The sequence below is a fragment of the Phyllobates terribilis genome, unplaced genomic scaffold (assembly GCF_046119375.1).
Source record: "Phyllobates terribilis strain yellow unplaced genomic scaffold, ASM4611937v1 Scaffold_11__3_contigs__length_659146591, whole genome shotgun sequence".
NCBI classification, from domain to species: Eukaryota; Metazoa; Chordata; class Amphibia; order Anura; family Dendrobatidae; genus Phyllobates; species Phyllobates terribilis.
Window position 1 is genome coordinate 510,894,737 of NW_027362771.1, and position 14,514 is coordinate 510,909,250.

Here is a 14,514-nt window from a genome sequence, read left to right on the forward strand (position 1 = left end):
CTAGACTCTTCCTACATCGCTTTCTGGCTTGAAAATACCTTTCTAAACTTCTAGAACCGAGTAACTCTGCATATCTTAGAAAAAATGTCCAACGAGTGTGTCTGGACCATTACATTTACCTGTTGAAATTGGGCTAGGCAAGCCCCTCTTCTTTTGATTGATCATTCACACACTAATGAAAATCTCCACTGCATAGTAAAGAACTGGCACATGCTCTGCCTGTATTGCCATTTTGCAGACAGAGGTATCAACTGCTTTTTGCGCATGCGCTGGTCAAAATATCTCATTTGGCTCTTCGGCTTCATCCTGGCTACGGCATGTATGAAAAACACAGGGTGCCATTCTGCAGAAGTGAGTGTCCTTTCCCATCCCTCAGTTAAACTTGATGGAAATTAGTCTTTTTTCAACTGTAACTACCATGTAACTATGTAAAAATGGCGCATGCGCAGAAGAAAGGTTTACATATTTATCAGAAGTGAGCAGCCTATACAAAAATATAGATTGTAATAAAAATGTCATCATCCTTTGGGGGATTGGCAATATTTTATAGTATGTACAACCACTACGTAATTAAATCCTAGTACTTCAGAATCTAAGCAGTCAGCTTGCTTAACTGTAATAAAAGTAGATTTATGGGACATAGAGTATGTTACGTGTAATAAGCTTTCCTGACTTCGTAGGAAGATAAACTGATGATTCCCTACCGCAATGGATGCTGCTTGTACAAAAGCAACCAGCAGTATTAAAGCACTGAGGATACGCACGTTTCACCAACCCAGGGTCACATCAGGTCCCTGTACCACAACATGATGATGAGATCTGATACTTACCACAGTGCAGCACAGAGGCCAGAACCACCATAGCAGGGCCAGAACCAGCAGGAGAAATAAGATGAGCAGGGCAATAGCTAAGATGGTCCCATCCGCCTGTAGGACATAAAAGGAAGTGAAATTCTCACTGAGTGATATGCTTGTTCCATTATTATATATCCAGTCATTTATATGGTATATCTACTAGAACCTCATATTTATCATAAGAGCAAGGTACCAGTACTTTGTGTGGGGTACATTTATTTAGAAGATGCTGGGCCACCAAGCTGCTAGACATCATGGTGCACAATGCGTCACCATATAAAAGTCTTATCAGATGCAAATAAGCAACTTCTCCCATCATGAATGATCAGTAGGATGAGATTACATTTCTGCTCTGGAGTATGTGGTCTTTCCATGTATCAAATGGTCAGTCTTTTATTGGATTAGGTACCATGCACTGCTACATTTCCCTTGCAGCTGGTGTTACTTGGGAAATGGATGGCTAGCATGTAGCGATGAGCGAGTGTGCTCGTTTAACCCTTTCACCGAGCATGCTTACCGAGTATCTTCGGCGTGCTCGTATATTATGTCCAAGTCCCTGCGTCTGCATGATTTACGGCTGTAAGACAGCCTGAACATATGTGAGGATTCCCTTACAAACAGGCAATCCTTACATGTGTTGAGGATGTCTTACAGCTGTAAATCATGCAGATGCAGGGACTCAAACATAATATACGAGCACGCCGAAGATACCCGGTAAGCACCCGAGCATGCTCGGTGAAAGGGTTAAATGAGCATGCTCGCTCATCATTACTCGCATGTGTATGTATCAGCTGATCCTTAGCAACTTCATTTACAAGCTACCCCATACTGGTAAGTAATACACAAATACATGATCTTTTTTGGGTTGATGGTCAGTTACTGCATTTATTGAAACATTAGAAACCATTATTAAAGGCACAAAAAACATTATCAAAGCATTGAAATGGTAAACGATTTGCCAATTCCCAGAGTGGTATACCAGCTTTTGAAGCTCCACCACCACAGATCCCTTGCTAACATACCACCCGCTGTGACTTTAGCATACAATTCTCATGCATGTAAAACAAGAAAAGAATTTATGATAAAAAATGTTTCACAAAATGATGATCCATAAAATGTGGTGTCCAACCAGCCTACCATAATTGAGACTGTTGACCTAAACAAAAAGGAGAGATGGGGATGATGTATCTCCAAGAGAAAGAGTCTAGTGAGGGGCTAACATGGAGGTTAAAGGGGTTTTCTACTCTCAGAAAGGTGGACCATAAATGGTCTAAAATACCTAAAATAACCTACACAGCAGTTACTCACCTTCCCTTTATCCACCATCAGAACCCCGCCATTGCCAGGGTGTCAGTGTTTTGCTGCAGCAGTCATGTCACGTCAACAAAGCACATCACCGCTACAGTCAATCATTGAGCTCAGCGGTGGTGCTGAGGTAGAGGTCAGTAATTGACTACAGTGGTGATGTGCACTCTCAATGTGACATGACTGCTGCAGCCAAAACAGCGACACCCGTGCAGCGGCGAGGAGCCACCGCTAGATCCAGGGAGGGCGAGTAATCTGCTGTATTTGGTATTTTAGAGTATTTGGGGTCCACTTTCCTGAAAGTGGAAAACCTTTACACTACACCAATAAGGCTCCTAGAGTAGGAGGGTAAGAGGAGATACTGCAGCATTCACCATGATGGGGATAAGGACATCACATTCAACAAGAGTATAAAAAAAGAGGGAGCAAACTACCAAACCAGTAATGGACGTGTCATTATAGTACACCTTTCAGTCAAACTGCACCTTCCCTAATTGGTTGGATGCAATTCAAGTCACATAGGCCTCAATTCATCATTTGCAATTTTTTTTAAGTCACTTTTGTCTTTTGGTATTAGTTGCCATTTTTGGTGCCAAATTCTTCAAAATGGTGCCCATAATTCATGAATTTGGTGCAAAGTCAAGAATTATGTTTTTTTTGTGTCTTGATTGAACTGTTTTGGCAAACCTTTAGTGCAAAAATTGCTCAAAAATACTGGCTCAGTGACTATCACTGTAGCCTTGCAGCGCTGGGGTCCTGGGTTCAAATTCCACCAAGGACAACATCTGCAAGGAGTTTGTATGTTCTCCCCGTGTTTGTGTGGGTTTCCTCTGGGTTCTCCGGTTTCCTCCCACATTCCAAAGACATACTGATAGGGAATGTAGATTGTGAGCCTCAATGCGGACAGTGATGATAATGTCTGTAGAGAACTGTGGAATTACTGGCGCTATATAAGCAAATATAATAATAATAAAAAAATACTGGCATACTAAAAAATATACCATGAGGGAAATGGAGCAGAGTTTTTGCAACTTTTTAAAAAGTTGCAATTTAAAAATCTGGCGAAAAACATTTGGAATCTGTGAACTGCGTCCAGAAATTGGAAAACAAAATAGATGAGTACATAGACTTCAAAAAAGGTGCAAATAGAATAATGAAATGGGTGCAAACAAAGAAAAAAAATGTGCAAAACTAGACAAAAAACAGGTGCAAATGCCATAATGAATCGGGGGCACATTACTCAAACATTTACAGAATACTTGATGTCATCTGGACTCAATTCCATCCAGCTAATTCCGTAACAGGTAGCAGGTGGAGAACAGCGGAGTGTGTCAGATGGAGAACACCAAGTTTGTCATGTTAAACAGCTCCTGGGTATATTAGCATATGTTAATAATGTATAAAAGGATATATTAAGGGGGTTGTCCCATCAGGAAAAACACAACCCGTTCCAGAATACAGCCGCCACAATGGTCAGTGGACATCTCTCACTCCTAGAAATCTGGGCAAAAAGCTGATTTTTTTTCCACAATAATACCTAAGATAAAATCAAAATGAGCATATACCCTTTAGTATATAAGTAAATAGTAATAGTACGTGTAAATAATATAGGGTGCATAGTTAAAACTATTTTGATCAAAAAAGTGTAACTTTGAGCTAGTCATTTCATCTATATAGCTTCCCATAGGCAAATGTCTGAACAGATGGGCCTGTGTCCTGCTCTGCTCCATCTATACTAGAGTTAGGGACCTTCTTGATTGGGTGCACCTTGTCGTGGTGGGATAGCTTTTATGCTTTTTTGATCAAAATAGTGTTAATTAAGTACACCATGTTATTTACATGCACTATTACTATTTAATTGCTTGCTTACTACAGGGAATATGCTCATTTTGTTTTTTAGGTTTTGTCTGTTAAATGGTCACAGTGTGTACCAACTGGTGTTCTGGCTGATTTCTTTGATTTTTCCACAAATGTGGTATTACATGACGGCCATTTAGATGAATTGTCATCCCCGTGCTAAAAGGAAAAACAGGAGACATTCTTAAAGGGGGACTTCCCACCATGATGCCAATATGCCTGAGTTGCGCATATAGATGGGGCTTTGTCTTAATGAGTTTTCTGTGGTACAAAAAATATGAAGTGTGAAGAATAACCACATACATCTGTACGAGGACAAAACTCGCTACGTAAATATAAAAATGCTGTTAGTTTCAGTATAAACAATGTCTATTTGTAGTGTGAATGATGAGAGGTCGCAAATTAGGCAACGACTTGTGGTTCCATCCATTGGACTTTACAGTCTGATGTGTCCAGGCCAGGATCACCTGGATCCACTGTCCTTCGATGTCTTAGCATCCTTCAAGCACAAAATTGAGTCTAAAGCACAAGACTCCACATTGAGACATCCGTCTCTCCATTTATTATTCCAAGATGTGTTGGACGTCTTCCAGGCCCTCGCTTTGCATCACTGCTTCTACTTCATTATAACACATTTATAACAAAAGTTTCACAAATCAAAAAAAATTCCTACATGTTAACGTCCATTCATTGTCGAGTCTGTTCTTGTATGGAAAAAGGATTAAAAACCACATAAAAAAAGATTAGGGAAAAGTACGCAGAAGAGGACTGACTGTGACTTGTGCCTGTCTAAGCTAATGTACATTTCATTTTAATCCTTGCACTGCTCGACTGAGCTGCAGCGCAGGAAAAGGTTAGCAGGACAATCCCCGGAGGATTAAAGAAGAAATGATGTTAGACAAAACCAATGATGTCATCAGGACAGAAGTGTATTGTGAACATTCACCAGAAATAAAGGAAAAACCTGCCACTAATAAAGTCACATAAGGATCATCTTAAATAGGGAATTCAATTGTGATGTCACAAGTGACTTTACGACTGTCGCCCAAAAAATTGGCCAACATGGCTCTTGCCGCTATGTGCTTATGAGTGGATGTGGCCATATGGACCTATTCCATTAAAGTGTTCATTTTAGAGGTGGGTTTTTCTTGCAATTTCCATCAAGAGGTGGTTAAACCATTTTTACGATGGTCACATCAATGGTGAAACTGAATTTCCAACTTGATGAAGCCTATATGGAGGCACATCCATGTGTCGCTAGAGGATGCTCCATATGGCACAGCATGACAGGCTTATTCTCTTCTAGAAAGAGTTAACCTCAGATATACCAGAGCTGTCTTACAGCAGTTTCTGGCAGTAGCTTCCTAAATAAAGTTTGCAGTCACAGCTAAGTTGCTGCAGCTGAAGTTTGGTTTCTCTGTTCCAGATGTGTCACAAAGTAATAACACAAGAAGAAGGCCGCCCTCACTGGGAGGTATGGTGGTAAAATAGTTCTTTGTCACAGAAATGTACAGAATGGAGCCATAAAGCTCCACCATTACATAGTAGAAAATGTGCCATGAATCGCAGATCTCAAAAGTTGACCATAGACATTAGATGAGACCTGGGCAAAGTGCAGCCCGAGACACAGGAGGCACTGGCCCATGGCCCATGGGCTGCACCGTGCGGTGCCCTCTCCCACCCTGCGTTCCGATGTCACCCCTAAGTGCATTCTAAGGACTACACCACATCTGCAGTGCGGAGCGCAGACCGGAAAGTGTGAATGTGTGTAGGATGTGTGTCTGTGTATATTACAGCTATGTGAGGGCTCATACTGTTTATAGGCAGACTATTTGGGGGCTTATGCTGTTTATAGAGGGGTTATGTGAGGACTCCTATTGTATATAAGAGGAATATGTTGGGGCTCATACTGTATATAGGAGGACTCTGGGGGGCTCATACTGTATATATGTGGCCAATCTGTGCTCATACTGTATATAGGGGGGCTGTGTGTGGGATCATACTGTATATAGGTGGTTTGTGTGGTCTCATACTGTACATAGGGGACTCTGTGGGGCTCATACTGAATATATGGGGCCTGTCTGTGCTCACATTGTATACAGGTATGCTGTGTGGGTTCATACTGTGTATAGGGGGGCTGTATATGGGATCATGCTGTATATAGGGGGTCTGTGGGGGCTCATACTATATATAGTAGGGCTTTGTTTGGGCTCATACTATATATAGTGGGGCTGTGTGTGGGATCGTGCTGTATACAGGGGATTTGTGGGGGCTAATATTGTATATAGAAGGTCTGTGGGGGCTCATACTGTATATAGGGGATCTTTATGTGGTCTCATACTGTATATAGGGGCAGTGTGTGGGCTCATACTGTATATAGGGGGCGGTGTGTGGGCTCATATGGTAAATTGAGGGTGTCAGTATACTTAATTATTTTCAATAAGAAATGATATAATTATTATTTTATATGAATATTAATTGTAATTAATACATTAATATTGAGCAGAATTAATTTCAGCCTATTGGTTCGGCCTCCACAACAGTCGAGGTCTCTCACGTGGCTCCTCGGGAAAATTAATTGCTCACCTCTGCATTAGATAGTTGCAGACCTTGCTGACATAGATGGCGTCCGCCAACAGTGTAATGTATGAGGGACAGCCCTGATTTCTCTGTTGGAGGAAACAATGTGTGTATGGCCTGGAATATAACTGCTCCAATATTTTGGTTACACCTGAGATAAGCTGTGACAGAATTGTTTGGCAATCACTTATTCCCTTTCCCCATTGACATAACATGCACATTCAGTGAGTCACACACATCAAGGGTATTTAGGGAAATTAACTAATTGGTTTATATGTAATGGGAAGTTAAAGAGGCTGGTCCAAGGTAGAAAACCTTTTTATCATGTTTTTCTGGACAAGTTATCTAGAGAATCATTGACAGTCAACAATAGTTGGAGAACCATAATGAAGCCTAAAATCATAATATAGAGTATTTCTGAAGCTCAATATACTATGAAAATTACAGTCACAATAAACGGTACAAGTTCTTCTACCTTAAAAAAAAATCTTACAAATACCATTTTTTATGGACAGTGGAAAAAAAGAAACAATGTTTAAATACTCTACAGAAATTTATAGATGGTTGGCAACTCCGGGGTTAATTTGGAACCTAATTTTTAAATTAAAGTTAGATTGTAGGTGGTGTGTGATCAAGTAGCTGGACGTGAGCATGGCTGCAGAGAGCATTTGTCTTTCTGACTCTCTAGCAAACCTAGCTCAGAGAAGTGAATTTTATGGACAATATAATTACGGTTACTCCTAAGGTAGGTCACAACCGTGGCCCCAGGAGGTTTAAGGTGTGCTCGCATGGACTTTTATTAATATGGATTTTGAAGCTGATTTGCTTCAAAACCAACATCATAAAACTGAGTGTGAACATACACTAAATCTTTTCCCATGTAACTGACAGCTTATTGTATGTAATACAACAAATAAAGTCTAAAAATTAAACGACAAATCATATTAGTGACAATATCTCATATAAGCAGTAGAAGAGGTTCTGTGGCTTACACAGTGTGTGCTGGTAATGATGACAGAACTGGAGATGAAGCTCAGGCCATCGTTCATGCTGACTTGAAGGGTAGCTTTCCTGCAAACGCAAAAAGAGCATTAACAATCAGATCTGGAATTTCTACTTAATTCAGAAGTCTTACGTCTCTCAAGTATTTTTCTACGCACTCGCTGGATGATTTGTCCTCTCTGTCTACACAGTGGTGGCCAAGGCTTTCAATTCTCCACAGTCAGTACTCATAGGAAAGATGGACAATGCACACTAAACGATTAAATCGGGTCCATCCAGTAAAGACTAATAAGTGGGTGGTATTAACTTAATACAATATATCTTTATAACGAGTTTGGTACTAGTCTCTTACATGCCAACTTCTTCTAGGACGGGTGCAGGGCACAGCAGGTATGTGTCTTCAACAACAAGGGGCTTCTCGTCTATAACACAAACAAAACATTAGGTATACATGTGTTACAGTTAGGTTCAAAGAGGAGCAAAGTCTGGTTATATTTTATCAATTGTGTAATAAAGTATATATAAATGTAATTCTGTTAAGTTTAGGGTACTATCAGTCTTAATAATTTGCCTCATTGTGATGGTGGTGAGTGTGGACCCACTGTGCTACTTGCCAGGCTGCGACTCCCTAAAACCAGATGGAGACTGTCCAGCCACATGAGAGTGCAGCAGTGCTGGGAGTGCTTCAAGAGGCAGTTCAGTGCAATGGCCTGCGCCACTGGCGGGTTTACCCTCAAGGGGCATAAGTAAGCGACTACCTGGTCTTCACTAGAGATTCTGATGGTGAAGATAGACTTGGGCCATTAGGGGAGTCACCAGGTGCCATTCTAGAGTAGTCCCCGAACATGCAGCAGCTGACTGAAGGGTCAGAGGCACAACACGAGGTACAGAGGGCAAAGAAGGAGACGTGGTCAGACAGTCTGAGGTCGGGGCAGGCAGCACAGAATCAAAATACCAGGCAAGGAGATGAGAGGTCAGAGAAAACAAGTAAAAAGCTGGGTCGGTAACAGGAGAGACAAAACATGCATCTAGCTAGATAACTATCAGACTGAAACTAGGAACCTAAGTTTAGGTAAGGTGTGGAGGGAGGAGCTGCCAAATATATCCGCTGCTGGCAGGGGATAGGCCAGGGAAGAAAAACTCTGCAGGTTACAGCAGGTTAAATTAGTTCAGAATCTGTCCGCACCTCCCTATAGCCAGGTGAAGACTCTAAAGGCACATGAGGACGCAGCAGTGCTGTGAGTGCTGCAAGAGGCAGCTCACTGGGAGGAGCAGAACACAGTGAGTAGGACAGCGCTGAGAAGGTGTGCGAGTTACCGATGTGTCACTCGTTTACTAATGGATACAGAAGACAGTGGGTGCTGTTTCTCCTAATGGAGACCACAAAGCAAGTGGTCAATGACTGCCCTACAGGGCAGTGATGCTTCTTGAGAAAAAGGTTTGCAAATTAACTCTACTCCCAGGAAAAAAAGACTGTTCTTTAGTCCCTCTATTGGAGACAGCCACTACAGTTGTACAATTTCATAGTTGTATAGTTTTTAGGTTGAAAGTAGGCTTAAGTCCATTAAGTTCAACCTATAGCCTAACATGTTGATCCAGAGGAAGGCAAAATCCCCATGGGGCAGACACTAATAGCTCCATATTAGGGTAAAAACTCCTTCCCAACTCCACATACAGCAATCACACTAGTGCCATGGGTCAAAGCCCCATCACAGAATCTAGTGCCTTTAATAACCTGTAATATTATATTTTTCAGAGAAGGGCATCCAGGCCCCTCTTGAATTTTAATAGCAAATCACTCATTACATCATCATGCAGCAGAGAGTTCCATAGTCTCACTGCTCTTACAGTAAAGAATCCCCGTCTGTGATTATGATTAAACCTTCTTTCCTCTAGACCTGGAAGATGCCCCCTTTTCACTGTCACTGGCCCAGGTGTAAAAAGATCATTAGAAAGATCTATGTACTGTGCCCTCGTATAGTTGTACATTGCAATAAGATCGCCTCTAAGCGTTTGTTTCTTCAAACTTAATAGCCCCTAGTGACTTGTATAGAAGCAAAACTATGTTCTTGTCATGATTATCTATGCCTTTTTTAATGCATTCCATTATTTTATTTGCATTGGCAGCAGCTGCCTGGCATTGGTCACTAAAGTTGAATTTGATGTCCAATCATATGCTGGAGTCTTTTTCAGTGACAGTTTTACAATTTAGTATATAATTATACATTTTATTTCCCATGCCCAAGTGCATGACTTTACTTTTATCTACATTAAACTTCAATTGCCATTTCTCAGCCCAAGTCTCCTTCTTATAAAAATCCCTCTGTAACATTAAATTATCCTCCTCTGTGTTGATTACCTTGCAGAGTTTAGTATCATCTGCGAATATTGATATTCTACTGTGTATGCTCTCTACAAGGTCTTTAATGTTAAAAAGAAGAGGGCCCAATACTGACCACTGTGGTACCCCACTGTTAACTGTGACCGAATCCAAGTGTGTTCCATTAATAACCACCCTTTGTTTCTATCACTGAGACCGTTTTTAACCCAGTTACACGTATTTTTTCCAAGTCCCATTACTCTCATTTTAAATACCATCCTTTTGTGTGGCACCGTATCAAATGCATTTGAAAAGTCCATACATACAACATCTATTGCGTTTCCCTGGTCCAGTCTGGACCTTACCACTTCATAGAAGCTAATTAGATTAGTTTGACAGAACCGATCCCTCATAAAAATTCTTTGGAACCTGATCCAATGGCCATGTTGATAGTCCATCACTGCCGGACAAGAGCCCTGTAAACCTCCCTCTACCTGCCAGATCCCCGGCATCTCTTCTTATTAGTAATGACGTTGAGGGGGTTAACTAATCAAAAAAGGCACCACTGACGCTCCTAAGTAGTAAGAAGTTCTCAGGACTCTCATGTCTTGCAATAATGGACTACCAATGTGGCCGCTGAACCAGAGTCCTACAAATCTTTTTACTAGCCACAACATAATGTAATATTTGACCATAGACAAATTCCCTAATTACTTCGTTTTTTTCTAATCATGATTTAGCAAAAGGCACTTATTCATTTAAAGGAGACATAATTAAGAAATGAAAATATACTTACTGAGGGAAGTCGTATCATTGATTCTAAAACTGCAGAGAACTCGATCTACATTCCGAGCAAATCGAAATCCATTTCCTCTCACAACCACTTGAAAGGACTCTACAAGCAGATGTGATAAATCACATACATAAATGTGGGATATTGGTTGATTGTCATTTACTTTCTGTTTTTAAAACCTCTGTTACTTTCCACTAGTCAAACATATATACATATATATATTTCTAACACAAACATTTCAGTAATTTATGACATCTGAGCAGTAGATTATTTTATATAGCATATAGATCACATCCCATGGTCCACACATACAATCCCCTCTAGCCCCCTGTGCAGAGTTTTGCAGCATTTTCTCATGGAAGTGAATGTGATAATGCTGCGATCTAGCACAGCTTCTACTAAGGAGTCTGATCGCTGGGACCTGCACTGATCGGCAGAACGGATGCACTTTTATTCTCATTGGAATGGAGTGGCAGTGCGCATGATCAAACACTTCTCCATTGTTTCCCTGTGCTTAGATTTTTCGGACAGCCCCATAGAGAATGAAAGGAGGTGCTGTGCACATACTCGCTGCCGCTCCATTTTGTACCGAGGATAAAAGTGCCCCTTTGGGGATAAAAGTTCCTTCATCTGCTGATTGGTGTGGCTCCAGCGGTCAGACCTCAGCCAATTAGTAAGTTACCCCCAGTCCTTTGGATATGTGATAATAACTTGTTTTCAACACCTTTAGACTGCAGCGTATGCTTAAAACTACTTACCATTGGCAATTCTAGATATATATGATACTTACCTCCAGCGCATATACTGGAAGGCTCCGCAGCTAGAATTTCTATACAGGACATCTTTAGGATCTGCATGTTACAGAAGGACATCATAAGCTTAGTTTTATGTAAGTATTTTGGCATAAACTTATTTTTTGTTAAAGCCTTGCCAAAAAGAGAGTATATATAAATAAATACCACATAATACCACCTAACGATTGTTCCACTCTTTCCATTCCACTTAGATTGTGAGCTCTTCAGTCTCTCTTCCTTTTAGTCTCACTGTTTGTTCTTTGATTTTGTTCATTTTTCTTGTATGTTAATTGCACAATTGTAAAGAGATGTGTAATATGTAGGCATCATAAAAAAATATTAAGGGAATCTATCAGAAGGATCATCCTTACTTAAGCGATCTACATGGACATGCAGGCCATGGAAAGTTGAATAAAATGATACCTTGATATCTGCAATCCGATGTCTTATTCTAGTGAAATCCACATTTTTCTCAATATATAAATGAGCTATTAAGATCTATGGGCTGGACATAGATCTCCCTGAGAAAATGCAGAGCTTATTTTAAATGAAAAGGGAACATTACCAGTGTGATGTGCAATTGCCGCTCTCTCCTCTCCTGATCGCACTGCAGAGCTGTGTGTGATTATAACTAACACAGTACAGCAGAGCTAAGCTTTGTCTTATTACAAAGCTGTAGCTCTCCTCTCACAGTGCTGTCAGCTCTTCTGTACTCCCCTCCACTACAATGGCTACCAGTAAGATGGAAGCTCAAAAAGTATTGTAACCGGCACAGCTTTGTAGTGAGATCCGGAGAGCAGACTGTTAGTCATTACATATCCCACTGGTAATGTCCCCTTTCATTTAAATTAGCTCTGGAGGCAGATTCTCAGGGAGATCTATGTCTGGCCCATAGATCTTAACAAATAATTTACATATAAAAAAGTGGATTTCTCTGGTATAAGACTACAGATTGCAAGTATATCAAGGTATCATTTTATTTCACTTTCTATGACCCTAATGCCCATATAGATGGCACAGGAGGGTTAATCCTACAGATAGATTCCATTTAATATATACAACAACCCATATCCAGTATATAAGGGGGGAGTGGCTGAAGGCCAAAAGGGATGACACAAATTGTGATATTGTCACATTAAAAATGCTTTATTACACATGCATTTTATAGACAGGACATAATACAAAAATTGGGATACATATTATAAAAACACTCATAGTGGCCATCAAGAGTGGTGGTGCATAGTATTTCATTTGTTATGCTCTACATACATATAGGGGATAGATGCCAAAAAGGAATTAAATCAAAAAATATCTCATGTATAGACATATAGCACCATATATCAACTAGGCTTATAACATACCTCCCAGAGCGTTCAATACCTGACCACCACGCTATGGCCGTCCCCAACGCGCGTTTCGGCGCTTAGCCTTTCTCAAGGGGCAGTACCATATCCAGTATGTAGGATTCTGCCTTTATTGCATAACAGATTGAGGAAACACAGTACCAGGCCTACTGACCTTACTACACAGCCAGTAAGGTATCAGTCAAGCTGTGGGAAGGTGGGGTTGGGGTGGAATAGAGAATTCCTGACTCTGCTTTTCAACGACAAGAAGCAAAATAATAACTAGAAGTTGCAGAGCCCCTTTGCAGGAAGCCCCTCTCTTGTCACTTGTTGCCATATAACATGAATCGCAGCCACTGTATACTCAGCCTCCACAATACGTAGATAACCAGTTGTGCGCTCATTTTACAAAGTTTCCCTGTATCCTATGCAAAATTTGCCACTGCGAAAATATGCAAAATATGTCTACAGATATAATGGCTGTTGAGAAGACTAGTCATGGGGGAGAAAAAGAATGCTTTCACTTAACAGTGCCTAGATTTCCACATTATTACATCAAAGCACTTTTTTCAGCATATAATCCACGCAGTAAATAATTAGAAGAAAATATGTGCAATATTCATTTACTTGGCTGTAAACAATTATAGTCACTTCTGTATATTTCTAGAAATTGAATTATATACAGTATACAGAATATATATTTATATGCGGTATATACTCCAGATTCCTAGGAATAGAAAATTTTGAGATGACATTACTATAAAATTGTCCTATCACTCTCAAGGCTCAGGATAAAGAAACAGTACCCATTTTTCGAACATGGACATAGATACTGTAAGAAATGCTAATAGAAGCAAAGCCCCCCTATTAGCACTCGTCAAAGCAGATGCTATAGGTCAATTAATCTGTTACTACTCTTTCAACCCATTGGTTATGTCTCTACCCAAACATTTTAATACCCAGAGTTCATTTTCTTTTATTTTAAACTGACCTATGTTTATAATGTTGAGATAAATGCTGATCCGACCCCAGGGGACTCAAAACAAGCTAAAAAATAATTTTCATTAAACGGGATGTGTCATGTTTGTTAATCTTTAGTGATTCAAATATGTGTGGCCTCCACGTGCCTGTATGACCTCCCTACAATGCCTGGGCATGCCCCTGATGAGGTTGCGGATGGTCTCCTGTGGGATCTCCTCCCAGACCTGGACTAAAGCATCCACCAACTCCTGGACAGTCTGTGGTGCAACGTGATGTTGGTGGATGGAGTGAGACATGATGTCCCAGATGTGCTCAATCGGATTCAGGTCTGGGGAATGGGCGGGCCAGTCCATAGCTTCAATGCCTTCATCTTGCAGGAACTGCTGACACACTCCAGCCACATGAGGTCTGGCATTGTCCTGCATTAGGAGGAAACCAGGGCCAACCTCACCAGCATATGGTCTCACAAGGGGTCTGAGGATCTCATCTTGGTACCTAATGGCAGTCAGGCTACCTCTAGCGAGCACATGGAGGGCTGTGCGGCCCTCCAAACAAATGCAACCCCACACCATTACTGACCCACTGCCAAACCGGTCATGCTGAAGGATGTTGCAGCAGATCGCTCTCCATGGCATCTCCAGACTCTGTCACGTCTGTCACATGTGCTCAGTGTGAACCTGCTTTC

At 40.9% G+C, this 14,514-nt stretch overlaps 1 protein-coding gene across 1 annotated transcript in view; it reads right to left on the reverse strand.

The window, feature by feature from the left end:
* The window catches only part of ANTXR1 (ANTXR cell adhesion molecule 1), a 214,380-nt gene that overhangs the window by 83,868 nt on the left and 115,998 nt on the right, over positions 1-14,514 (reverse strand). The window contains exons 9-13 of the mRNA XM_073653634.1: positions 11,502-11,562; positions 10,715-10,813; positions 7,951-8,020; positions 7,589-7,667; positions 831-926 (exon numbers count right to left, since the gene is read on the reverse strand). Coding sequence (XP_073509735.1) covers positions 831-926; positions 7,589-7,667; positions 7,951-8,020; positions 10,715-10,813; positions 11,502-11,562 — 405 coding nt within the window. The remainder of the gene's footprint in view (positions 1-830; positions 927-7,588; positions 7,668-7,950; positions 8,021-10,714; positions 10,814-11,501; positions 11,563-14,514) is intronic.